The sequence below is a fragment of the Heptranchias perlo genome, chromosome 5, assembly GCF_035084215.1.
Source record: "Heptranchias perlo isolate sHepPer1 chromosome 5, sHepPer1.hap1, whole genome shotgun sequence".
NCBI classification, from domain to species: domain Eukaryota; kingdom Metazoa; phylum Chordata; class Chondrichthyes; order Hexanchiformes; family Hexanchidae; genus Heptranchias; species Heptranchias perlo.
In genome coordinates, this window is record NC_090329.1 from 40027877 (window position 1) to 40053454 (window position 25578).

Below are 25578 nucleotides of genomic sequence, written 5' to 3' on the forward strand. Positions count from 1 at the left end.
ATATTGTAACTAATAATAAAATTATGTGCTGCTTTCACAAACAAATTTATGATATTATTACTATTCTCCCAAAAAGTTCATTACCTCTGTTTACAAAATAAAAACAGTGAAGGGAAATACAGCTGTGTACAAATGCCTGTTATACTCTTGTAATGTTACCGGAATTTCTTACCCAAATCTCTTCCAAGAAAAAAGTGCATTCCCCCCCACACAACTTATCTGCCGTCACAGTACTTACTGCATACAGTGGAGGATACGATAACAAATTTAGATAATCGTGCTTTGAAAGTAGGGAGGTCATGTTTTATATTGGCCATTTTGGCAGATACTGCTGTAGCTCGCTCACTCACCTGCTGCTGACCTAGTCTGATCTCTTGTCTATCCTGAACTCTCCAGCACCACTTGCCTCTCCTCAGCTCAGGATTTCCTGCTGCCCTTGCCCAGGCTCCAAGTCACCTGCTTCTCTCTCTCACCCCGTTGGTGTGCAGTGGTGGCAACGCATAGGTGTCAGCATGCATTGAAATCATTAAATTGTAGTAATTAATGCAACATATTGTATGTGGGTCATAAATAATATTTTTTGGAAGTTTTTGTTTGGCTGGGGAATGGTGTTTGGCTCCTGTAAAGTAAGGCCAGCATTCCTGACAATTACACCAGTATCATTTAAAATGCAAAAGATTTTCCTATCCATCAAAGTGATTAGCCACTTTACTAGGTGGATACACAATCAGCTTCTGTATGTGTGCTGATGGAACCGAGCGCTATATCTCCACCACTTTCCACAACTCACAACCACCTCGTATAACGAAGGCATTTGTGAACAGCTGTATTTCTCTTCACTGTTTTTATTTTGTAAACGGAGGAAGTGAACTTTTTGGGAGAATAGTAATAATCATAAATTTAATTGTTTGTGAAAGCAGCACATAATTTTATGCAGAATGCTTGTTGACACCAGATTTTTTTTGCAACTGATCAGCATGCTGCCACCGTTTTCAGTCCCTGCCATAAAATTCTGCCTCGTTTTTTTTTTATATTCGTTCACGGGATGTGGGCGTCACTGGCAAGGCCGGCATTTATTGCCCATCCCTAATTGCCCTTGAGAAGGTGGTGGTGAGCCGCCTTCTTGAACCGCTGCAGTCCGTGTGGTGACGGTTCTCCCACAGTGCTGTTAGGAAGGGAGTTCCAGGATTTTGACCCATCGACAATGAAGGAACGGCGATATATTTCCAAGTCGGGATGGTGTGTGACTTGGAGGGGAACGTGCAGGTGGTGTTGTTCCCATGCGCCTGCTGCCCTTGTCCTTCTAGGTGGTAGAGGTCGCGGGTTTGGGAGGTGCTGTCGAAGAAGCCTTGGCGAGTTGCTGCAGTGCATCCTGTGGATGGTGCACACTGCAGCCACAGTGCGTCGGTGGTGAAGGGAGTGAATGTTTAGGGTGGTGGATGGGGTGCCAATCAAGCGGGCTGCTTTATCTTGGATGGTGTCGAGCTTCTTGAGTGTTGTTGGAGCTGCACTCATCCAGGCAAGTGGAGAGTATTCCATCACACTCCTGACTTGTGCCTTGTAGATGGTGGAAAGGCTTTGGGGAGTCAGGAGGTGAGTCACTCGCCGCAGAATACCCAGCCTCTGACCTGCTCTCGTAGCCACAGTATTTATATGGCTGGTCCAGTTAAGTTTCTGGTCAATGGTGACCCCCAGGATGCTGATGGTGGGGGATTCGGCGATGGTAATGCCGTTGAATGTCAAGGGGAGGTGGTTAGACACTCTCTTGTTGGAGATGGTCATTGCCTGGCACTTATCTGGCGCAAATGTTACTTGCCACTTATCAGCCCAAGCCTGGATGTTGTCCAGGTCTTGCTGCATGCGGGCTCGGACTGCTTCATTATCTGAGGGGTTGCGAATGGAACTGAACACTGTGCAGTCATCAGCGAACATCCCCATTTCTGACCTTATGATGGAGGGAAGGCCATTGATGAAGCAGCTGAAGATGGTTGGGCCTAGGACACTGCCCTGAGGAACTCCTGCAGCAATGCCCTGGGGCTGAGATGCTTGGCCTCCAACAACCACTACCATCTTCCTTTGTGCTAGGTATGACTCCAGCCACTGGAGAGTTTTCCCCCTGATTCCCATTGACTTCAATTTTACTAGGGCTCCTTGGTGCCACACTCGGTCAAATGCTGCCTTGATGTCAAGGGCAGTCACTCTCACCTCACCTCTGGAATTCAGCTCTTTTGTCCATGTTTGGACCAAGGCTGTAATGAGGTCTGGAGCCGAGTGGTCCTGGCGGAACCCAAACTGAGCATCGGTGAGCAGGTTATTGGTGAGTAAGTGCCGCTTGATAGCACTGTCGACGACACCTTCCATCACTTTGCTGATGATTGAGAGTAGACTGCTTTTTGTGGACAGGACATACCTGGGCAATTTTCCACATTGTCGGGTGGATGCCAGTGTTGTAGCTGTACTGGAACAGCTTGGCTAGAGGCGCAGCTAGTTCTGGAGCACAAGTCTTCAGCACTACAGCTGGGATGTTGTCGGGGCCCATAGCCTTTGCTGTATCCAGTGCACTCAGCCGTTTCTTCATATCACGTGGAGTGAATCGCATTGGCCGAAGACTGGCTTCCGTGATGGTGGGGATATCGGGAGGAGGCTGAGATGGATTATCCACTCGGCACTTCTGGCTGAAGATGGTTGCAAATGCTTCAGCCTTGTCTTTTGCACTCACGTTGCCTTGCCACTGACTTTATCCCCCTCCCTGGCCGCTTGTTATGGCTGAATCAGGCCATGCAAAATCTCAGTGTCCCGTTAGACGAGATTCAAATCTCATCGATCACCATGACCATTTACTTTCAACATCACCCATCTTCACCAATGAGACATTTGTACATACTTTCAACATCTTCAGACTTCATTTCTTCAATGTCTTCCTTACCGGCCTCCTATTCTCCATAAATTCCAAACTGTCTAAACTCAATTATATGTATCCTGTCCAGCACTAGGTCACCCTCACCTCTGTCCGCTATCCGTACTGACCTATATTGGCCCCTGATCTCACAACACACTGAATTTACTCTCTGGAACTTCCTTCCTGAATCTCTCCGCCTTTACTTTTCTGTCCTCCTTTATAAGCCTTCTTCAAACCCATCTTTTCAGCCAAGTTTCCACTCAACCATCCCACCATGGCTCAGCATCCATTCTTTGCTCCTGCACCACCACCGCCACCCCCCAACACAATCCAAGTGCCTTGGAACATTTTTCTACACTAAAGACACTCTATAAATACAAGACATTGTTTATTTGCTGTTGAGATATAAATGGTAGAGTAAATGGAGATTTTTAGACCAGTATGTTTTAAATGCTCAACAACTGCAAAATACAATAGTTGGATTCTTTTCTGAAAATCCCTTCTATAATCACACTTATATTTAGATAGCAGGCTTTTTATTCAAAATATCCACAGGACGATCTTGAATTAAAGAGTAACATCAGTTATGATCAAGGCACATGAACACCCAGACAATATTGTACATTGGAAAGTGAAATGAAAATTGCATTGCAGCACAGTGTTATGTACAAAAAGTAACAGGCAAATTCCATTAAGATGCACTGATCATATCCCTTGATTCCCTTAGTATTTTTGGACACCAAGGGAATCAAGGGATATGGGGATGGGGTTAGAAAGTGGAGTTGAGGTAGAAGGTCAGCCATGATCTTACTGAATGGCAGAGCAGGTTCGAGGGGCCATATGGCCTACTCCTGCTCCTATTTCTTATGTTCTTATATCAGTCATGGATATACGTTATTGCTCAAGAAAGGACTTAAATCCAAGTGTAATACATTGGGAAATAAGGTAATGTAAAACTGACCCACTAAACTTCCTAGGACTTGCTTACTGATAATAACAATGATTACAGAACATCTACTTAGCAATGCTAACTATACTTAATATTTTCCATCTAGTAACTGATCAATTAGCGTCGCCCAAGAATTGTGTGTGCATACTAGTCAAGATTCAGGATTGGATATGGGTTCATAGAATCATAGAAGGTTACAGCACGGAAGGCGGCCCATCGAGTCCTATCTCCGTAGCCCTGCAATTTTTTCCTTTCAAGTACTTATCCAATTCCCTTTTGAAGGCCATTATTGAATCTGCCTCCACCAGTCCCTCGGGCAGTGCATTCCAGATCCTAACCACTCACTAAAAAAAATGTTTTTCCTCATAACACCTTTGGTTCTTTTGTCAATCATCTTAAATCTATGTCCTCCGGATCTTGACGCTTCCACCAATGGGAACAGTTTCTCTCTATCTATTCTGTATAGACCCTTCATGATTTTAAATACCTCTATCAAATCTCCTCTCAACCTTCTCTGCTCTAAGGAGAACAACTGCAGCTTCTCCAGTCTCTCCACATAACTGAAGTCCCTCATCCCTGGAATTATTCTAGTAAATCTTTTCTGCACCCTCTCTATGGCCTTCACATCTTTCCTAAAGTGCGGTGCCCAGAACTGGACACAATACTCCAGTTGTGGCCGTACCAGTGTTTTATAAAGGTTCATCATGACTTCCTTGCTTTTGTACTCTATGCCTCTATTTAAAAAGCCCAGGACCCCGTATGCTTTTTTAACCACTTTCTCAACCTGCCCAGACACCTTCGACGATTTATGCACTTACACCCCCAGATCCCTCTTAGAATTGTGCCCTCTAGTTTATATTGCCTCTCCTCATATCTCCTACTGAAATGCATCACCTCGCAATTTTCCGCGGTAAACTTCATCTACCACGTGTCCGCCCATGACACCAGCGTGTCTATATCCTCTTAAAGTCTATCGCTATCCTCCTCACTGTTCACTACTCTTCCAAGTTTTGTGTCATCCGCAAATTTTGAAATTGTGCCCTGTACTCAAGTCCAAGTCATTAATATATATCAAGAAAAGCGGTGGTCCCAGCACTGACCCCTGGGAAACGGCACAACTCCCTCACCGAAAAACAACCGCTCACTACTACTCTCTACTTCCTGTCATTTAGCCAATTCTGTATCAATGTAGCTATTGTCCCCTTTATTCCATGGGCCGCAATCTTAATAGCAAGCCTACCATGTGGCGCTTCATCAAACGTTTTTTGAAAATCCATATACACATCATCAACTGCATTGCCCTCATCTATCCTCTCTGTTACCTCATCAAAAAACTCTTATCAAGTTGGTTAAACACAATTTGCCTTTAACAAATCCGTGCTGGCTTTCCCTAATCAATCCACACTTGTCCAAGTGACCGTTAACTCTGTCCCGGATTATTGTTTCCAAAAGTTTCCTCACCACCGAGGTTAAACTGACTGGCCTATAGTTGCTGGGTTTATCTTTACAACCTTTTTTGAACAAGGGTGTAACATTTGCAATTCTCCAGTCCTCTGGCACCATCCCCGTATCTAAGGATGTCTGGAAGGTTATGGCCAGTACTTCCGCAATTTCCCCCCTTACTTCCCTCAGCATCCTAGGGTGCATTCCATCCAGACCAAATGACTTATCTATTTTGAGCACAGCTAGCCCTTCTAGTACCACTTCTTTCTCAATTTTTAGCTCATCCAGTATCTTAACTATATCTTCTTTTACCGAGACTCTGGCAGAATCTTCTTCCTTGGTAAAGACCAATGCAAAGTAGTCATTTAGTACCCCAGCCATGCCCACTGCCTCCATGAGCAGATCTGCTTTGTCGTCCCTAATCGGCCCGACCCCTCCTCTTCCTACCCGTTTATTATTAACATGTCTGTAGAAGACTTTTGGATTCCCTTTTATGTTGGTCGCTAGTCTATTCTCATACTCTTTCTTTGCCCGTCTCATTTCCTTTTTCACTTCCCCTCTGAACTTTCTATATTCTGCCTGGTTCTCACTTGTGTTATCAACCTGACACCTGTCATATGCCACTTTTTTCCACTTCATCTTATTTTCTATCTCCTTTGTCATCCAGGGAGCTCTGGATTTAGTTGCCCTACCTTTCTCCCTCGTTGGTACCTTGTCTCCTCTTTAAAGGCCGCCCACTGCTCAATAACAGTTTTGCCTGCCAATCTATGATTCCAATTTACCCGGGCCAGATCTGTTCTCATCCCACTGAAATTGGCCCTCCTCCAATTGAGTATTTTTACTTTAACGTTTACTTTACGTTAACCAGATTTTACTGAAGTAAACACTAACTTTTTGGTTCAAAGGGCAAAGGCTAAAGTTTGGACCATTTGTAATCTGAAAAATGTAGTTTGGGCTATCCAAAGCCCTGAACAGATATTACGAAGTCAAGCATTTTAAAAACAAAAGTTATTTGCTTTTCCATGTAATTAGTTTCACAAATCAATTAGCCAGTCTCGGCAAATATAAAATTTAATCCCTAACATAACTTACCCAGGTTTTCTAGATCCTTTCTGGTGACAAATTTATAATCATCATACACGGTAGTTTCTGGGTTTTCTTCTAGTTCCTCTGTTAAATTATCCAAGAATGAACACCAGCGGGGTGCAGGTCCCAAAGTCTATGTTTCAATTGAAAAATATCCATAATGTCAACTGTTAGATCATAAACTCCCTCCTAAAATCACAATTTACTCCCAGTTATACAGATTAGCAGCAAAAACTAGTTGATCTGGAGAGGTATAATAATAGATTTATTTAAGACCTATGACAAGCTTCATTGTGATTTGAGGGTGGAATGAGGAGGGAGAAGAAAACAAACAAATCTTTCTAAAATCTACGCCTCATTTAAAAACTGTAAACATTAAAGTTTTACTCACAAATAGAAAAAAAAAATCTCAAAACGAGCACTGCAAAAAAAAAAATCTATATGCTTCATTTTTTTCCTCCTTGCCTATCTTTTCCCAAAGCTGTTGATGCTGGGCTATGGCCGTAGGGTCAGGAGTCAACCTCTGGTACCTCACCCAAGTGCTAATTATACACATATATGCCTTGGTAGCGAATGCTGACAAGCTCCCATGGGGAGCTAAGCCTAATCCTCTTCACCTGATACCCATACATGTGCACTTGTTGCTGTACTCGGTGCAATAGCAATCAGAAATGGGAATCCTCACCAATTTTCCACTCCTAATCCAAGGTGCTGCCCTAATTGCAACATCCATACCTTCATCCTGGCTTAGATCAGTAAAAGGTAGGTGTCAAACCCATAAACTTACTCAGTCATTGAGAATTCAGTATTTTCCTATCCATCTTAGAATGTCTTTTCCTTTTCCTGCCGAGAGCTGATTTTCTCCCAGGCCTCTGCAAGTACTGCTATGTCAACTAGCATTGGGTGATCTGCCCTTCAAATGTGAGGTACCTAAGCTTTGCCTGGTACCAGCAACGTTACTGTGGGTATTGATGGAAGTGCTCTATCCATTATTTGTAATGCAGCATTTGAAGCACATACTGGAGCATTTCTATATTCTTTATAATATTGAATGAGGTCCCCCAATAGCTCAATGAGTAATGTGCTGTATGGAGACAGCCACAGCAAGGCAAGGTGCCAAGTTCAAAAGCTTGTCTGTGCTGATTTAGCAGATCTCAGCTAGGGTAGTAGTGGAGGTACTACAATTAGTGGCAGCAACCCCAGACTATGGATGGAGGGGAAAATAAAATCAGCCAGTTACAGATCCAAATTGCTGTCATGCCTCCCTCCCCTACCCAGTAAGCACGTTAAGGAAATGCTGGAAACACTCAGCAGTATTTGACTAGGATGACCCCATAGTTGAACAGATTCCCAACCCAGTCCAGACTTGTACAACAAGAATGGCAACACACAAAGTTCTGAAGGGGAAAAGCACTTAATAACTGTACTGCTGGCTCATGTTTAATGAAAGCCGCTATTTATGAGCAAAATCAAGTGAAAAGTTATATAACACTAGCGCAATCACACAGTACAAGCAAATTATGTTATTTTACCTAGAAGCAGCTTCTCAATAGAAACTTCCAATGAAAAAGGCAGATGAAATCCTACAAGCTGGATAAGTATAAAATAATCTTTCCACAATGATGTGAAAATACAGCAAAGAAATTCATTAATCTGCTGTACTTACTGGAACATAGAACGTATTCATCTTAGGTGCTTCATTTGCCAGGAAGAACATTCCTGGAAAGGTAAAAATTGAATTGAGTTTTGTTTCATTCACAAAACAGACATTCAGGAAAAGAGAAGTGTAATGTTTCTGCTCTAGTGAGCGTGACAAGTTTTCATAAATGTTTGCTTGGACCAATTGCTTCTGAATTATTAACATTTCACTGTTCCCCCAAGCCTCCACTGCATCAGAAGTCCTTGTGGGATGATTAAAACCACAAATAACTCTATAGCTACCACTAATATTCTTCCAGCAAAAAAAAGGGGGAGGAACAGAGGAACTGACCTGCTACTTTTTTTTTTAAAACTGCCCCACTGTCTCAAAATCTAGCAGTCCAGTTTAACCAATTCCCTATATCCTTTTTTCTTCCTTCCTATGGAAGGTATTCCAGGTCCCCTGTGCAGCTTAAAAACATCTTCTGGTATTATTTTCCTGCCCATTGCCAAAAAGGAAAAACATTAGAGAATACAATACACATGAAAACAATGCAACTGTGGTGCTACTTTAAAGTGATAACCTTTAATAGAGCAAGGAAACAGCATAGATAGCAGCATTCCTGTTGGTTTAAATATGATACTGGTAATTTATAATTTGTAAAAAATAAATTAAAACCATGATTGATCTTTTTCAGTAAGACCTAAATAGAAACAATTCAGAATGACAGACTGTGAAAATACATTATATTAAATAATGATTTCCTACATATAGTTCAGTATGACTATTAGAGACTGGTTTTGTTTAAAAAAAATTAAATGCCCGTTGCACTACATTTTTAAAAAGTGTGCGTAAAAACCTATTGCAACTGTATCAGGTGGGAATTCTGCATAGCAAAAAGGCCACCGACCGATTAACCAATTGCATCACTGAACATGCTGTAGCTCAATGTCAAAAGAAAGAAAAAAAGTGAAGTTTTTTTTAAATGGATTACATGTGTTTTGGTCATTGTTAAATTAGGGGTGTAAGCGAGCACTTTCAATGTAAAGTAATTTTCCCATTTCTAGTTGGGAGCGTCTAGGTTTAAATTTTACTGGTATTAAATGAAAATGTACAACCCAAGTGCAACATGCAGGATAGCAGAAAATAGATGGTCAAAAATAAATCTGTTCTTTTCTTACATGGACACATCATTGTGCATGTTATTTTTCCATCAGCACATCTCAGAGTAATGTTACTATATATTTTCTCCTTATACTGCAGCAACTGTGATGAGCTGATGGGAATAGGCACTTCTATGCTTTGGGTTGAACATTTGGATCATTAGCACAGATAATTTAGATATATAATATACTTAACACCACAAGGCACATTAGGATTGCAAAATGTGTACACTTGAATGCAAAACACAAGAATGACATGTTGACTTAGACATTAGCAACAGCTTCTCTCATGACGTGCAAAAATTTAACTCAAGTGTATGACTACATAAATGAGATGTTGCTGTTCTTTTTCTCTTGGCCCAAAGGCCTCCAGAGTGGGAAAAAATAAAAATTATAAAGAATTAAAATAAAACATATTTTCCATGGACAAACACTTTTTGTGCATAGAAATTTGCTTTAGTAGTGCAGGAATGAAGTCAACCAATGTAGCTTTTAATCTAGGAAGTGTTAAATGCAAAATACAAACGTTATAAGGTCAGTTAATGCAGAAATGCATTCCCAATTAGCTTTATTGACAGTCCTGGGGCTTCAGAGTTCAGTTCAAAAGACAGATATTGAAACACTAAGTGTATTTTCATAGGCAACATTGATGTCGTAAAATGTATCCACATTTTTCACGTGTAAAGTGATTTTGCACTTACCTGAGTTAGGATAAAGGCAAAGGTCATTGATCTCATGCTCCGATTCAATGGAGGTGAATATTTTCCCCTAAAAAAATGAACTTCTAGTCACTAAAATATTTGTACACCTTGGTCTCATTTCATCTTCTCCCCTCTCTTGCCACCACCCTCGTTCCAGTTTTTTTCCATGTTTGTCCTAATCCCCTTTTATTCTCAACTCAATGCTACATTAAAGCTAGAAATGTTAGGAGGGCTATAGCTATTGGAGGCTACCACAATCAAACAGTTCCACAGCAGTTAAAAATCTCGGAATAATCACACTGCCAGTTCATTTACTCTAGTTGTGTTCGGGAGACATTGCTGGTATACCACATAACAAAGGTTATGGAATCTGCCACCTCCTCTCACATTATAGCAGTGACGGCTCTTCCGCTTTGCTCTTTTCATTCGCATCAGTATTACGTATGCAAGTACAATTTAAGAATTCATATCCGAGCACTGCCCCCAATATGACCTAAATTGTATCCACCAGATATGATGCTCACTATATGCTGCATTCCTGCAATATTCATGTCCTCTCCTCAGACCTTTTTAACCACACCTTTTCTACCAATTTTCTCCACTTTCCTGAAGCATTAGCTCCTTTCTGGGATATAGTTCCATTGACATCAGGTGCTCTCCCTTACCTCACTTAAGTGGCTATCCTTCACGTGTGAACCTAGATGGAGTGTTGGTAAACTATTCAACTGCAGGGGCACCATAGATGAGTCCAATGACCACAGATAAGCACTTCTGACACTGATCACTGGCTAGCAATCAGGAGTAGGAATCTCAGCCAAAGAGGCCTGGCTGGGGCAGAGATCACATTATACAAAAAGGTAGGTGCCAAGTAACACAAGTCACAGTCAATGTGGTCTCCTGGACAAGTTTTGATTGCCAAGGGAGGGTTGGAGGGGACTTACCAGATTTTTCACCTCTCCCAGGAGATTACATGGCTCCTAGTGGGTAGGAAGTGTCTGAATAGTGATTGTATGGGACAGGTAAGTTGGACCAGCTGATCTTTTCCTGCCAGACATTTTCATATGTTTTCCCTTCTTAACCTGGATACTGAAGTTAACTGTAGTCCCCTTACCATTGCCCTGGTTAAGATCAAATAACTCACTGCAGACAAGACATTGAACTGGGACCAGTTTAATCAGCAGGAAAACTATCCATCTCCAATCATCTCACCCTCATCTACTGTTTCAGAGAAACACTCAACTGTGACTGCATTGCCACCTCCCTCCTAACCACAGCTCAGCCACACCCAGTGAATGGCATTTCAACCAGATAGAGCTTCAGCAGCTGCTGATAATCTCTCTACTACCCAATCGTGGTAGGTACCGAATCCTGGATATACGAGTGCCTCCAGGTAATTCCCTCCAGTAACTGTGGTCCAAAGTCTAGAGTTTCCTCAACAACCATCAGCATGGTGGAAGGACCTGCACAGGAAAGTTTGCAATGTGCTCGGCATCTTCATGTTCTAAATGTCCAAATCTGATGCCATATACCAAGCTGACATGTCACAAGCTCCTCACGTGAGGGACTTTAGGGAAGAGGTGACAGGGAGGTGTAGGCGAGTACATTATCGTAAGTAGCTATTAAAGTAGTGAATCACTGCGCTAAAGAGGGAATTAGATGAACATGGAAGAAAAATAAGACAGGATACAGGGAAAGAGTTTGGAAACAAGATTAGAACAGGTAGCTCAGATGTAGTGCTAGCACTGGCACACACGATCAGCTGAATGGCCTTCTGTGATTAAAGCTTCTATGATTCCATGAAAATACAGATTTTTCTAGCTAGCATCAAAAAGCAAACAGACTAATTTTAAGTAATGCATGTTTTGCAACCATTGTGTTTAAATTGTGCAGCTGCTGTTCTTATTGCAACTGAATTCAGAGCACTGTGACAATGCAAACTGCACAAGTGCAGTTTCTGGCCACAGAGCCCTCCGATACTGGGAGATCTGCACAGGCAATAATACAAAAACTGCACCTGAAATGCATGGCTGGTCTGTACAGGTGGGCTAAGTCCTTAGGCTCTGCTTGAGGCGGGTTTCTGTGCCACTGGAGGAAACAACACCACCTCATTTATATTCAAAATATTAATAACCTACCGTATTCTGATTCCACATTTTTACAATTCTGGAATCTGCTGAAATGACCAAATCCAACTGTTCCTGGAATTCAATTGATTTAATTGGTAGTCCATAATGATGGTCCTTGACAATCAGTGGACGGTTTGAACGAAGATCGTATAACAAAACCTTGTATTGAATATCAAAAGAACATTTGAATTTTAATTAATACAAAGTTGGTAAATGATTAACTGAATTGAATTATTGTTGACTTCTGAACATGCAAACCAAGTTTACATTAAAAAAAAAGGGAAATATTATGAACACATTGCAAAAAGTTTTTTTTTAAATTTATCCTCGGGATGTGAGTGATGCTGGCAAGACTACATTTATTGCCCATCCTAAGTTGCCCTGGGAACGCGATGGTGGACCTCTTCCTTGAATCGTTGCATTCCTTGTGGTGATTGACTTAACACCACTGTGGGAGCACAATGATAATTCCCCAAGATATTGATGGTAGGGAATCAGCAATGGTGGTGCCACTGAAAGTCATGGGGAAAAAGCTGGGCGAGATCATCATTATCTGGCACTTGTGTGACAAATGCAACCTGCCACGAGTCAGCCCAAGCCTGGATGTTATCCAGGTCCTGCTATGAGCTGCTTCATTGAATGGAGCTGACCACTGGAGTTGTTAGCGAACAGCTCCACGCCTGACCTTATTACCGAGGGAAGGTCATTGGTGAAGCAGCTGAAGATGGTGGGGCTGAGGACAGTTCCTCGAGGAACTCCTGCAATGATGTTCCTGGGGCTGTGATGATTAGCCTCTGACAACCACAACCATCTTTCTTTGTGTTAGGTATGACTCCAGCCAATGAAGATGTTTCCCTTTGACTCCCCCAAGGACCTCAGTTTTGCTGGGGTCCCACACTTGGTTGAATGCTGCCTTCATGTCAACCGCAGCTACTTTCACAAAATACCAAGTTTGAGGTTGTGAGAAAAAGATGTGGAAAATGCAGTCAAAGCTTTTACAAATCAATTATTTTACCGACTGCCAAAATTTATTGCACAGTTCTCTCTCCCTCTGTGCCAACACCCAAATATAATATTTTTTATGACTGTAACTGGGTAAAGGAGGCAACTCCTTAAAGTAGCAAGGACAAAGAATAATAAAATCCATTCATGTGTTGCAGAAGAAATGTACCATAAATCTTCTATGTATAATATAACCGCACTCCCTATTTTAGGTCACAAATTTTAAGAAAATGTTTTGTATTTTAGTATCCATAAGGAGTGTGTTTTATATTTGAAAGTTTATGACACTTTTAGGCACCCAGTACTAATGGAACAGAATTCAAGCCAATACTACTCTCATACAGCAGAAGGGAAACAATGGGCCCGATATTAGCACCCATTATCGGGTGCGTTCCTGGCGGGGGGGGGCTCCGAAAATCGGGGAATCCCGGCTCCAACCCGCCCACTTCTGGGTTCCCCAGACGCACTGATGTGCGCGTGCAGCCCCCCGCATGTGGGAATCCCGCAGGCAATTAAAGCCGGCGGGGTGCCACTTGACAGTATTTATTGTGCTATTTCAGGTCATTAACAGACCTGATTAAGGGAATATGTCAGGAGGGGTGGAATTTTAGAAACAACTGGGACTGTTTCCCGTACTGGGGAAACACTCCCAGTTGAAATGGACATGTTGCAGCTATCAGCCTGTGGCAGCTGCAAAGGTCCATTTGACAGGTTTGGGGGGGGGGGGGGGTGGTGTTGGGAGAGACCCTCACACATTGCAGGAGGCCACTCTGTCACTTGGGACAAAGTTTGGCCTCCACCACCCTCCTCCTAACAAGAAAATTCACAAACTTGCACTTATCTCGGGGTCCAGGCATGTGTACCTACCTTGCGGACCCCCTCAGATGTACATCTTCTGGATGGGGGCCGCCATAGCTGCAGTCATGACCTCCTCGGAGGGCGAACAGCATCACCAGCCTCGCTGGTCACGCCGTCCACCTCTGACACGTGGAGCTCCACACAGTGCTGTGACACATCCACTTGCACAGCAGGAGGGAGGGCAGTCGCAGAGAGAGATGCGTCGCAGAGGGCACTACCCTCGCCACAGGGTCAACAGACTGAGGCTCAGCTTCCTGGACCTCTCTGAGCAGCAGTGCACACGGAGGCTCAGAGTCACTCGACGTGTAGTCGTGGACATCTGCAGCCTCCTTCATGCCGAGCTGCTCCCAGCTGGCCCGAGCACCATCTTCTTACCTGTCGCTCTCAAAGTCACCACTGCCCTCAACAACTTCTCCTCCGCATCCTTCCAGGGTGCCACCGGGGACATTACTGACATCTTTCAGTCGTCTGCACAAAAGAGCCCTGCAAATACACCTACACCCACTCTGCAGTGACACAATGGGTGGCATCAGGTGTCGGTCTTCATTATGATCCTCAGGAAAGGGCATTATTGCACAAACCAGACAAGATTCGCAAAGACGTGGCAGTAGTGATGCCAATATAATGTGATGTGAGTTGGTCAGAAATTAAATATAAGTAAAAACCATGACAAACCCTCAAACACCCTTGTGCATCCCCTTCATGCTCACGACACATTTGCCTTACGCTTCCTACTGCACATATGTGATGCATGCCCTGTGGCTGCAGCACAGGTAGTGGCAGGTTGAGTGAGGCTGACCGTGAAAGAGATGCATGAGAGGGTGAGTATGAGATAGAGCCATGAGATTGAATGAGGATTGGGTTGAGTGGTAGTGGCGGGATGAGTACTGGTGAGGTGAGTAAGTACAGGTAAGATGAGGATGAGGTTTGAGTGGGTGTGAGGGGTGATGTGACAGAGTAGTGTTGGCAGTGCAGAAGGAGATGTGGGGTGGGGGCGGTGATGTGGCAGACAGAGTGTAGGCGAATGAGTAAGTGTACTCACTTCGGCTGACCTACTTAGGTGATTGCAGTGCCTCCTGCACTGTATGCAGGTGCATGATATGTTGGTGGTGCAGGTGACCTCCTCTGCCACCTCGAGCCAGGCCTTCTTGGTGGCAGAGGCAGGCCGCTTCCTCCCGCCTGCCAGGGGGAACATCACTGTCCTCCCCCTCCTCATCCCATCCAATGATACCTGGAGTGAGGCATCATTAAACCTGGGAGCAGCCTTCCCCCTGGGTTGCTCCATGCTGTAATTTTTCCTATTTCTTGCAGCGTCAGTCAGTGGAGGACTGCCCCTTTAAATAGAGCTCCTCCAGCTGACAGACCTTACTGCGCATGCGCAGTCAGCCCGACGCGCAGCTCAGCAGCGGGGGACCCGGAAGACCAGGTAAGTGGATCCAATTAGGCTGCGATCGCGCGCGGGGCAGACTGATTTCACTGGGCACGTTACGCACGCGCCCAGTCGCGTCCCTCCCCCTACGAACCCGCAGCCCTCCTAATATCGAGCGCAATGTGTTGTTCAGCAATACTGCCACCATAGCTGTAATTGGCAATTAGAATATTTGCTGCTCAGCTGATTGGAAAGCATTTCAGTGAAGTAGAGCAGGCACAGCTTAATAGGATGAAAATCACTTTAAGTTCACAAGCAAACTATAAGTAATTTCTATCTTTTTAGATTATTATTTTTAATGATGACACAGTGGGTGAGACATCAAGTGGAATTATATCAGATGGTGTGGTATATTGGTAATATGACCATGACAACTGAGTGGGAGCTTAAATAATTTTGTAAATTTGTCTTGGTCTTAATTACTTGCTAATCAGCAGCATATTATGGCTGCATTCATGCTGCCACTTTTGCACTGATGCAAAGTGGTTTGGGGTAAACATCAATGCAAAAATGGAGACTACTGGGGGCACTAAAGTCCTGAGGAATGAGACCCTTAGACAAGGCCATCTCATATTGAATGGAGTTCCCAAAGTTTGCAGTACAAGTCCATCCCAAATAGATTTCTAAAACAAATCACTGGTCCTACTCAGCCTACATGTGTCAGTGGAGCACACCACTTCTTATGAAATGAAAACTCCTGCCAACATGAAGTCAGATGCCTTAGGAACTTTTGTAATAAAATTCATACAAAGGGAGAGAAAGGGTATAGAAGGGAGAGAAACAAAATAGTTTCACACAGAAATCATTTGCTTTTTAAAAAGCAATTTATAAAAGATAAGAATCAATCTCTCTAAGTGAAATTGTAAGATTATGAATTTCACAAGTTGCATCATTACAAGTATTACAAGACTCAATAAGTTTTTTAAATTAAAGAAAGTCTAAATGAGTAAACTCAACAGATCAGACATATTCTGGACAACATGATACTCACTTGACCTGTTGTGGTGCCAACAACCATATGTAATGCTCCTTTAAACTTCAAAGCAGAAATAGAAGGCAAACCATCAATCCTGTAATTAAAAAAATTCAATTACTAAAGTGCAAACAGGACATTATTATACACCATGTCTTTTAAAAGCTGGGTTAATTCCCTTTTTGTCTGCCAGATATCTCCAGACTGAACAGGTGATCCAGGCCTCCTTCCTCTGCCAATGATGCTCTAAACCTCTTCTCTAGCTGATGGCAAGTGCTCAATAACAGTCTAGGATAGGAAAGTTTAAGCTTTTATTCATGAGGTACTTTTATTCATAGTATGCATCAAAGCATACTATGGAGCCCTAGGGGCCACATAGTAAGTTTAAAATCAATGTCCCAACAAATTTATATAGATCTCAAACTACCCACAGATTTTGGTGTCCTGATTTAAGATTTATCCACACTGGGGCAACAGTACCAACAATGGCCCTTACCCAACCCTCAGGCTCCCAAAATTCAAACAGGTCAAACCAGTGAGTAAGAAATAAAAGTGGAAATAGAACTGAGCTGCTTGTACATAGTGGATGGGATTGCCAGGACTTGCACATGGCCCATGGGTCGTAGTTTGGATACCCTCATTTAAAGATAATTCCTGTTTACCCCTCCTTGTGGAGAAGCAACACAGTTGATATTGTGAACTCAATATAAAGGAACAGAAAAAAAATTGAGTTTGTATCCTACCACTACTACAAGGCACTGCAGCTGTGCACTCCTAGTGAGCTAGAGACCGGACTGAACACAGCTATACTTTCAAAATACTGGATTGGCCTAAGCAGCCTGGCTGGATTGAAACTCAGCAAGCAAAGAAGAATGCTCAACTAGTCTGAAGTTTTGAGGGCTAGTAAATCAAATCGTGGTACTAGCAGGTGATTGAGAGTCCTAGTAGCAACTGTTACTCTGGCATTTTCATTATCAACTGCAAACTCAGTGGGCTAGCTCCAAGTTTGGAACTTAACAGTGACCTGAGCTAATCTATAATTCTGGGCCAACTATCTCAAACAGGGGGAAAAAAAACATGTGCCAAATAGCTTTTATTGAATATACTAGCAAGATCTCATACTGAGTTGGAAGATATGCTGTTTAATAATGAGAAGAGCATTATACCATATGCTCTAAAGACAAAGTATAACATAAAACATGAGTCCTGATAGCCCTTTCCTGCAACAGCCTTGATAAAAGCTGTTTGCTAAGGCGGAGCTCTGTTTAACTTTACCCAGTCCTTTAAGGCAACAAAAGTCTAACTGGACCAGAGCAAAAATCTGTGTTTCTACTTGCTCAACCACTCCCTCTAGGAAAAGATATATAAAGGTATTGCCTGCAGGCAATTAGAGATTGACTGTTGTTGTTCAGGGAAGTTTATATGCAAATAAACTAAAGTTGCTCCTTGATCAATTATATGTTCTCCATTTTGCTGCTTGTGAAACATTGCTGTTTTCAAACTAGCAGACACATTTGCCTACAAAACAAGTTACTATACTTCAAAAGTAATTCATTGGCTGCAAAATGCTACAAGATGTTTTGAGGACAAGATGTTTTGAGGACAAGATCAATCAAAGTTCTTTCTTTACAATATATTTATATTGTTAATTTTCAGTCATTTCTAACCAACAGCAAAAATGACTTGTTCTAGATTAATCATCTAGGCTCCACACATATAGAAAACTACCAGCTCCAACTGAAGAGGCCAAAGATCATCATGGTTACACACCCAAGTCCACATGATTTCCCAATCACTGACATATTACTGTTGGGAAGAACCAGTGGAGACTCTCCACAGAGAGAAAAAATAAGAGAATAAAGTCAGAGGTAAAAGTTATCAGATTGCAGCACTAAATCTAATCAATGTTGGTCAACCTCCCACAGTATTGCACACAGGGAGTCAAGACCCAGTCTAGTATTCAGGTCAAGATGGTTAGAAAGTGGTGAGATAACTGGACCAAGTGGGCAAGGGGAGGTTAGAGGATGGAGAGGGCACAAGTTCCAATTTGAATTGTTATTTCACTTTACTTAGGCTATTTCTAGCGAAATTCTCTTCAGTTATGTTTTTTCTCCTTTCGGCTCCACGACTTCTTGTGTGTGCTGACTTTTCAGCTGACTAGCAGGCTGACTTTGAACTGCCGAGAAGCTGTTCCCTGAACTTCGATTCAATGATTTGAGTTGGCAAGCATTTTTTAATAATTTTTCTATTTTAATACTTAGTTTTCTTTGCTTGCATGGACCTGGGGCAGCCAGAAATTTGATTCTTCTGCAAACAAGATACATTGGGAATTTTTATGGCCAAGCAAAAGGCTGTCGCCCCCATTAAACACAATTATTCACATAATACGTTCACAGTCCCACTTACATGTGCAACATCTTTGTTATCTTGAGATCACTTACTGTTTATAGTATATAATAAATACATTTACATTATATTGCTTACTCTGTATCAGTTGTCACACTACTTAAAGCGCAGTCAAGCATGCCTACTCGATTTCTTGCTCGTGGATCCCAACATTCTATTTTACCCTGAAATGGATAAAAAATATTTTTAAGAGGTAAAACACATTTATGCAATGTGTTTAGCATTTAAAAAAAATTTTTTAACTGCAAATTTTTTCAACACCCGAACTGCACTGCTATGACTATAAAGAATTTTAGATTGTAACAATGCTCTTAACTGAATATTTTTAATCTAATGTGTGCTCGCCAGAATGGTCATAGATATGAGCAGTTCAAAAGAGCTACGGGCATCTAAAATCCACAAAACTAATCAGCAATCTTTTATGAATTTCTGATCACAGTTGATCAAGATTGAATACCATGATCTCCTCTAAAAGCAATGACTCATCCTGGAGTACTACTTCATAGGCATTGCCAGCCCAGACGCCAAGTGCTGGCAAGTTATTTGACTGTGGTGCTTGCCCTAATATAATCATGCATAGTCACAATTTCTTTACTATTACATCAATGACAAGTAAACCCCATTATACGTGGCATTCAGTGTTATAAATTGGATAGCCAGGTGGTGAAGGATAGAATACTACAGCCCGGTCTTCAGTTGCTACCAAGCCTTTATTCACAGAGCTCCACATTACACCCACACGACACCCTAGATCAGCTCTCTTATAAATGGATACAAGAGTCCCCATTTGATATGCACCACCTGAATACAATCAACACTAGTTGGTATAAATCATGCAGATACAATTAACATTCGGTATCTTACTTTTTTCGGACAAGAAAACACCAGTGTTTCGTATTACCTCAGTTGTCCCAGTAGCAAACAGGTAGTGTGCAGGGTTAATATCACAAACATTGTTCTGCCTGAGAATATAAATACTTAACATTAAAATGTATTTTTTAAATGGCATTTTGTATGGCATCTTGTTACAACACACAAACATAATGTAATCAGATTCATATTAAAATAGGTATAAACATACAAAAAAAACAAATGCTATAGTGTTCTGCAAAAGTCTCAATTACATTCAGGCCATGTCTAATTTGAATCTCTTTGTTGATAGTTTGCTCATATCTTTTTTTCAATGACAACTCCAAAGTCCTGCTTCTCTCCTAATCCAAGCTTAACTTAGCGACCTTTCTTTATAGATGTATTAGAAAGCATACATGGTTTCCTTTTTGCCTTCTGATGATTTCCCCATTTCTGTTGGGGGAATGCTAACTTGTTCTTTCCATGTTATGTACCAATCTCAAGAACAAAACATAGAAGAAGAAAAGGATATTGAGCCGATCAAGCCCCTATGCCTTTACGATATTTCTAACATTTAAAAACAATTAACAAAAACAGTGCAATCATTTAACAATTCCATATTCCTCTCCTGCCCTAGACTCAACATCTGTTATACAGGTTCCATCTGTTATACAATTTTGCAATAAAGCAATGTGTATTATAGCATAGCAATAGCTCCTCCCAGTGGTAGACTTGTTTATCTACATAATATATGCCCCCTCATACAATGTTCCATAGTTCAGAAAAGAGGTGTGCAACCTCAGTGTCCTGTTTGAGACTGAGCTGACTTTCAAACTGAACATCCTAGCCAGCACTGCCTATTTTCCCATCTGTATCATCACCCATATCTAATCCTTACTACCACTCTTATCCACATGTTTAGCACCTCCAGAGTCAATTATTCCAGTGCTCACCTTGCTGGTCCCCACAAAGTGAAACTCGTCCAAAATGCCACCACTCACATCCTATCCCTCAAAGCATTGATTTCAAAATGCTTGTCCTCGTCTACAAGTCCCTCCATGGCCTCACCCCGCCCTACCTCCGCAACCTGTGTGTGCTCTTGTTCATCTAACCAATTTATTTTTCACCTGACCTCCGCTGCATCTTCAGCAGCAGAGCTTTCAGCCAGCTTGTGCCCATACTCTGGAACGCTCTCCTTAAATTGCTCCCCCTTGCTTCCTTGCTCCACTCCTTCAAAAGCTCTCTCAAAGTCTACCTCTTTAACCATGCTGTTAATCATTGACCCTAACCTTTCTCACATTACTGCTACTTTTGACTCTGAAATGCTGTGGGACATATTATATTAAAGAGTGATAACAGTGCAAATTGTTAAGATACTTACGAAGCATCTGTCTGTAAGGAATTTAAGAATCGACCCTGCTCCAAGTTCAATCTGTATACTTCAGAACTGCAGAGGAACAAAAATAAAAGCATAACAGTATTTAAAAGAAAAAGTGAATTCACTAAAGGTCTTCATTTTCAGACGTCTTAAATTTATCAGTGTCAACAGCATTTGCCCTGCAGTCTGGAAATGCATATAATGCCACTCGTATGGCAGGGGTGCTTTATTTTTTTTTCTATCCTTTTTTCCCATCTAGTTTATGAAGTTTAGTCAATTCTTCATTCCCATTACAACATTTTCAGTTATGATTCATTATAATTTGGTCAAGAATACAACTTTACAATTTTAGAAAATGTTCAACAGTGCAAAGTGAATTTTAACACAAATAAATGATAAATTTTGTGCAGCCATTGTCACTATTGCTGGAATGCAATGAAGAAACATCCACAAATAGCTCTAGTTAGGCATTTCTCTACTCTACCCAAAGAAGTGCATGGATAAAGCAAAACACACTTCTTACTGCTTTCCTTTTGTAAAATAAGAATAATAGACTACCACCTTGAAGACCAAAGTGTATTACAAGAACTGCCAAACCAAAGTCCAAGTCCACCAGCAAGGTAATAAATTCCCAATGGGAGAAAGTCAATCTCCCCCTTTTCAGCAGTATGAAATCTGATGCCCACACTAATAGGGTGGTGGGGTAAGAAACAGAGTGCAAGAGAATTAAATACAAATCACTTTGTTTGGACTATCAGTAATAGCACCAGTGCCACACATTTAGCAATTCAAAACAAAAAAAAAGTCCCACTAAAACAGAAAACAATAAAATTCAGAAATATGGGTCTACTTAGTTTCACAGTCTATAGTGTAAGAACATGTTTCAAAGACAATTGTGAGGACTTGTTAAAAGTCACCAAAAGTATTTTGTGCATGTTTTATGTAAATGTCCCACATCATCCAGTGTTACTTAACATTAACTATCTGACTCAGCTGAAAAGGAAAATAAGTTTTTAAAAAATCCTGTTTGCATACCTTGCTCCTACAAAATAGAGATCACATGACGGATAATGGTAGGAGAAATCTCTACCAAACTTGGGGATTCGTGTTCTATAATAGCGGCCATGCTGTGAATGAAACTCTACGTAACGGTCACACTGCAGAAAAACTATCTGAAAAAGCAGAAAAGCAACTATTAAAATGAGAACAGATGCATAATCACTTGCAATTTGTTTGAATGTAAAGAATCTTACAACACCAGGTTATAGTCCAACAGTTTTATTTGAAAAATTTAATTGGAGCGGTTTCTCAGATGTATTACGGCACTATATAAATACAAGTCTACTAACTGTTTAAAATACAAACTGTACATTAGTAAAATACAGCAGGAGATACATACCTTTGAATAATCATCTGACAAAATTTCAAATGTTACAACTGCAAAAGAAAACACTGAAAATTACCAAGTATTGTTTACTTTCACTATATCAATCTTGAACTACAAACTGAAATATACAAAAAATATACACTGATCATAAACAAAATTCAATTTTAACAGAACTCAATGTGAAATTTATGCTTCGCAGCGCTCAAAAGTTTGCTGAAATTTCACAATTCCTAAAATTGTTATTATTTCATTTTATCATATGTTCTTAACTCGAAGTAAGTCAATATTTTTTTTAAGTTGTTCGATCAAACCCAAAATCTGACCTTGAAACAAATTATATGCTAGAAGTTTTATCCATTTCAAAACCAATATAAAACAAAAGCCATCTCAAAGATTGCTAACAATTTTCTCTTCCCATTCAAATTGGAGAATTGCCTGGCTACCACTTGATACCCTCCAAAAAGCAATGCAGCCAATATTGGAAGATCACAGACATAATCCACTTAGTCTCCAATCTCTGACACCCATGTTGAAGTGCCAGTGTCTCAACCACTACATAGCCTTAATCCAAAGTAATTTAAAAGTTAAAAACAATTTGACATTAGGTTATGTTTGCTAATGTTGTACAAATCACTCAGATCTAAATATGGTTCTTTAAAAGGTATCTAGGGGCTAACCTTGCCAACCTCCTTCCTGTCTCGCGCACCCCACCAACCACTGCCCCATGGACTCTGCTAGCGGATCAACAATCACTGCTTCTCTCTCCACATTTCCCTCAATGTCCATTCACTCATGAACAAGGCCCTTGCCATCCGTGACGTTATTGTGGATTTCTGCATTAACATTATGAGAGAAACTTGTCTCACATCTTGCCCCTTACTGAAACCTTCCCACCTGGCTATACTTTCCAACATCTTCCCTGCCCAAACAGTCATGGTAGCTATGTGGCCCTCATCACCAAATCACACCTTCCCCAAGGTTCCCATTTGTCCTAGTCCTGAATCACCATCATTTTCTAACATCTCTCCTATCTCCCCTCTTGACCCCATTCCCACTAAACTGCTGACCACCCAACTTCCCTTCCTGGCCTCCATGCTGGCTTTGTAAATGGTTCTCTCATCAGGTCCTGTTCCGCTACTTTTCAAAAACAGTCATCATCACCCCCTCCTCAAAAAAAACCACCCTCAAACCCTGTCCTTGCAAATTCCTCCCCATCTTCAACCTCCATTTCTTCTCCAAATTCCTTAAATGTGCTATTACCTCCCAAATCCGTGCCCATCTTTCCTGTAACTACATGTTTGAATCTCTTCAATTAGGTTTCTATCCCTGCCACAGCACTGAAACAGCTCTAATCAAAGTCACAAATGACATCCTCTGTGACCGTGGTGCATGATCCCTCCCTGACTATCCTCTTTCAACGTCTCTCCTCAGTGGGACTGCTTTTGCCTGGTCCCACTCCTCCAATCCAATCACAGCCAGAGCATCTCCAGCAATGGTTTCTCTTCCCACCCTCAGTTACTTCTATGCTTGGCCCCCTTCTCTCTCTCTCTCTCTCTCTCTCTCTCATCTATATGCTGCTCCTCGAGGATATCACTCAGACATGAGGTCAGGTTCCACATGCATGCAGACAACACCCAGCTCTACCTCTTCACCACCTCTCTCAACTCCTCCACTGTTTCAGTGATGTCAGCTTGCTTGTCTGACATCCAATCTTGAATGAGCTGCAATTTCCTACAGTTAAATATTCAAGCCATCACCGTTGTCCCCATCACAAATTCTATACTCTTGCCATTGATTCTATCCTCTGCCTCAGCCACTGTCTCAGGTTGAACCTGACTTAACAACCGTAGCATCTTATTCGGCCCCAAGCTTAAGTTTCCAATTCCGTATCCTCTCCATCACAAAGACTGCCTACTTCCACCTCCATAACATTGCACGATTCCACCCAGACCGTTGCCCATCTGCTACCAAAACTGTCATCCATGCATTTGTCACCTCTAGACTCGACTATTCGAATGCCCTTCTGGCCAGCCTCCAAAATTCTGCTGCCTATATCCTATCCCATAACAAGTCCCACTCACCTATCACCCCTGTGCTCACTGACCTACATCGGCTCGTGGAACCCCTAATGCCTCAGGATTCAAATTTGCATCCTAGTGTTCCAATCCCCTCATGGCCTCACCACTTGCTATCTCTGTAACCTCCACTCCATCCCTACAACCCTCTAAGAATGCAGCGCTCCTTCAACTCTGGCCTCTTCTGCATCCTGAAATCCCCTTGCTCCACTATAGGCACTGTACCTTCAGCCGTCTACGTCCTGAGCTCTGGAATTCCCTCCCTAGACTTCTCTGCCTCCCTCCCCCTTCTATGAGCCTTCCTAAATCCCACCTCTTTGACCAAGCTTTCAGTCACTCCTCCTAATATCTCCTTCTTCGACAGTGTCAATTTTCACCTTATGATGTTTTGCTGAAGTGCCTCGAGACGTTTTTTACATTATGTAAATACAAGTTATAAATTTCAACATATGTCAATTTCTTTGTATAAAATTATATTGAACGAGAACATTTTACCTTGAACATAGCTGTAAAAAGGAAACAAAAAGCAGGAACCCCCCCCCATCCCCCACAAAAATCAAATTTTGGATGGGCGTTGCAAACATAATTAAATGCCGCATGCTGTAGATTAAAAGATACAGCAACAGTGAAGTGTATTACATTTTCATTACAATGTGTTTAGGTCAGTCTTATTTAAACACGAATTGTTGAATGATTAAAATATAAAAGAGAAAATTATTTATCCAACCCTCTGAATCTAGACATCGTTCAAACTTCATTGATAACTGGTACGTGTCATAACATCGAATCCGTGGCTTGTATGTGCCTGCAAAGATAAATAGTTTGTATTAAAAATTAGAGAACTATATTATATTTATTCATTCTCAAAAAGAAGTTGCTGTAATATCACCCAATAGAAAAAGATATAAGTTTACTTTTAAAGAATCCGTTCAGTACTTGGTAGATCATATGTAACTTTCAAACTAATAGTAAAACTTGGAAATTTATGATATACTAGTTATAAAGACTTCTCCAAATAAACTGAAATCTGTTGTATTCAAAAAATAAGTTACATCTTTGCAGTTTTAAGCTCACCGATACAGAAAAGATAGATTTGTAACAACCGCATATAACAATCACCCCTTGGAGGTCTTCTTTCTAGGTAGAAAAGCTCAAGTTTCTCCTGCTTTTGCTCATAACTTAGAACTGACACTGGGGATCGGCCTCAAAGCACTT

At 41.5% G+C, this 25578-nt stretch overlaps 1 protein-coding gene across 1 annotated transcript in view; it reads right to left on the reverse strand.

Moving 5' to 3' along the window:
• The window catches only part of nol10 (nucleolar protein 10), a 64182-nt gene that overhangs the window by 18892 nt on the left and 19712 nt on the right, over window positions 1–25578 (reverse strand). The window contains exons 4-14 of the mRNA XM_067984269.1: window positions 25091–25168; window positions 22301–22338; window positions 21937–22073; window positions 20905–20970; window positions 19576–19636; window positions 18753–18838; window positions 16287–16365; window positions 12016–12165; window positions 9881–9947; window positions 8044–8096; window positions 6384–6510 (exon numbers count right to left, since the gene is read on the reverse strand). Coding sequence (XP_067840370.1) covers window positions 6384–6510; window positions 8044–8096; window positions 9881–9947; window positions 12016–12165; window positions 16287–16365; window positions 18753–18838; window positions 19576–19636; window positions 20905–20970; window positions 21937–22073; window positions 22301–22338; window positions 25091–25168 — 942 coding nt within the window. The remainder of the gene's footprint in view (window positions 1–6383; window positions 6511–8043; window positions 8097–9880; window positions 9948–12015; window positions 12166–16286; window positions 16366–18752; window positions 18839–19575; window positions 19637–20904; window positions 20971–21936; window positions 22074–22300; window positions 22339–25090; window positions 25169–25578) is intronic.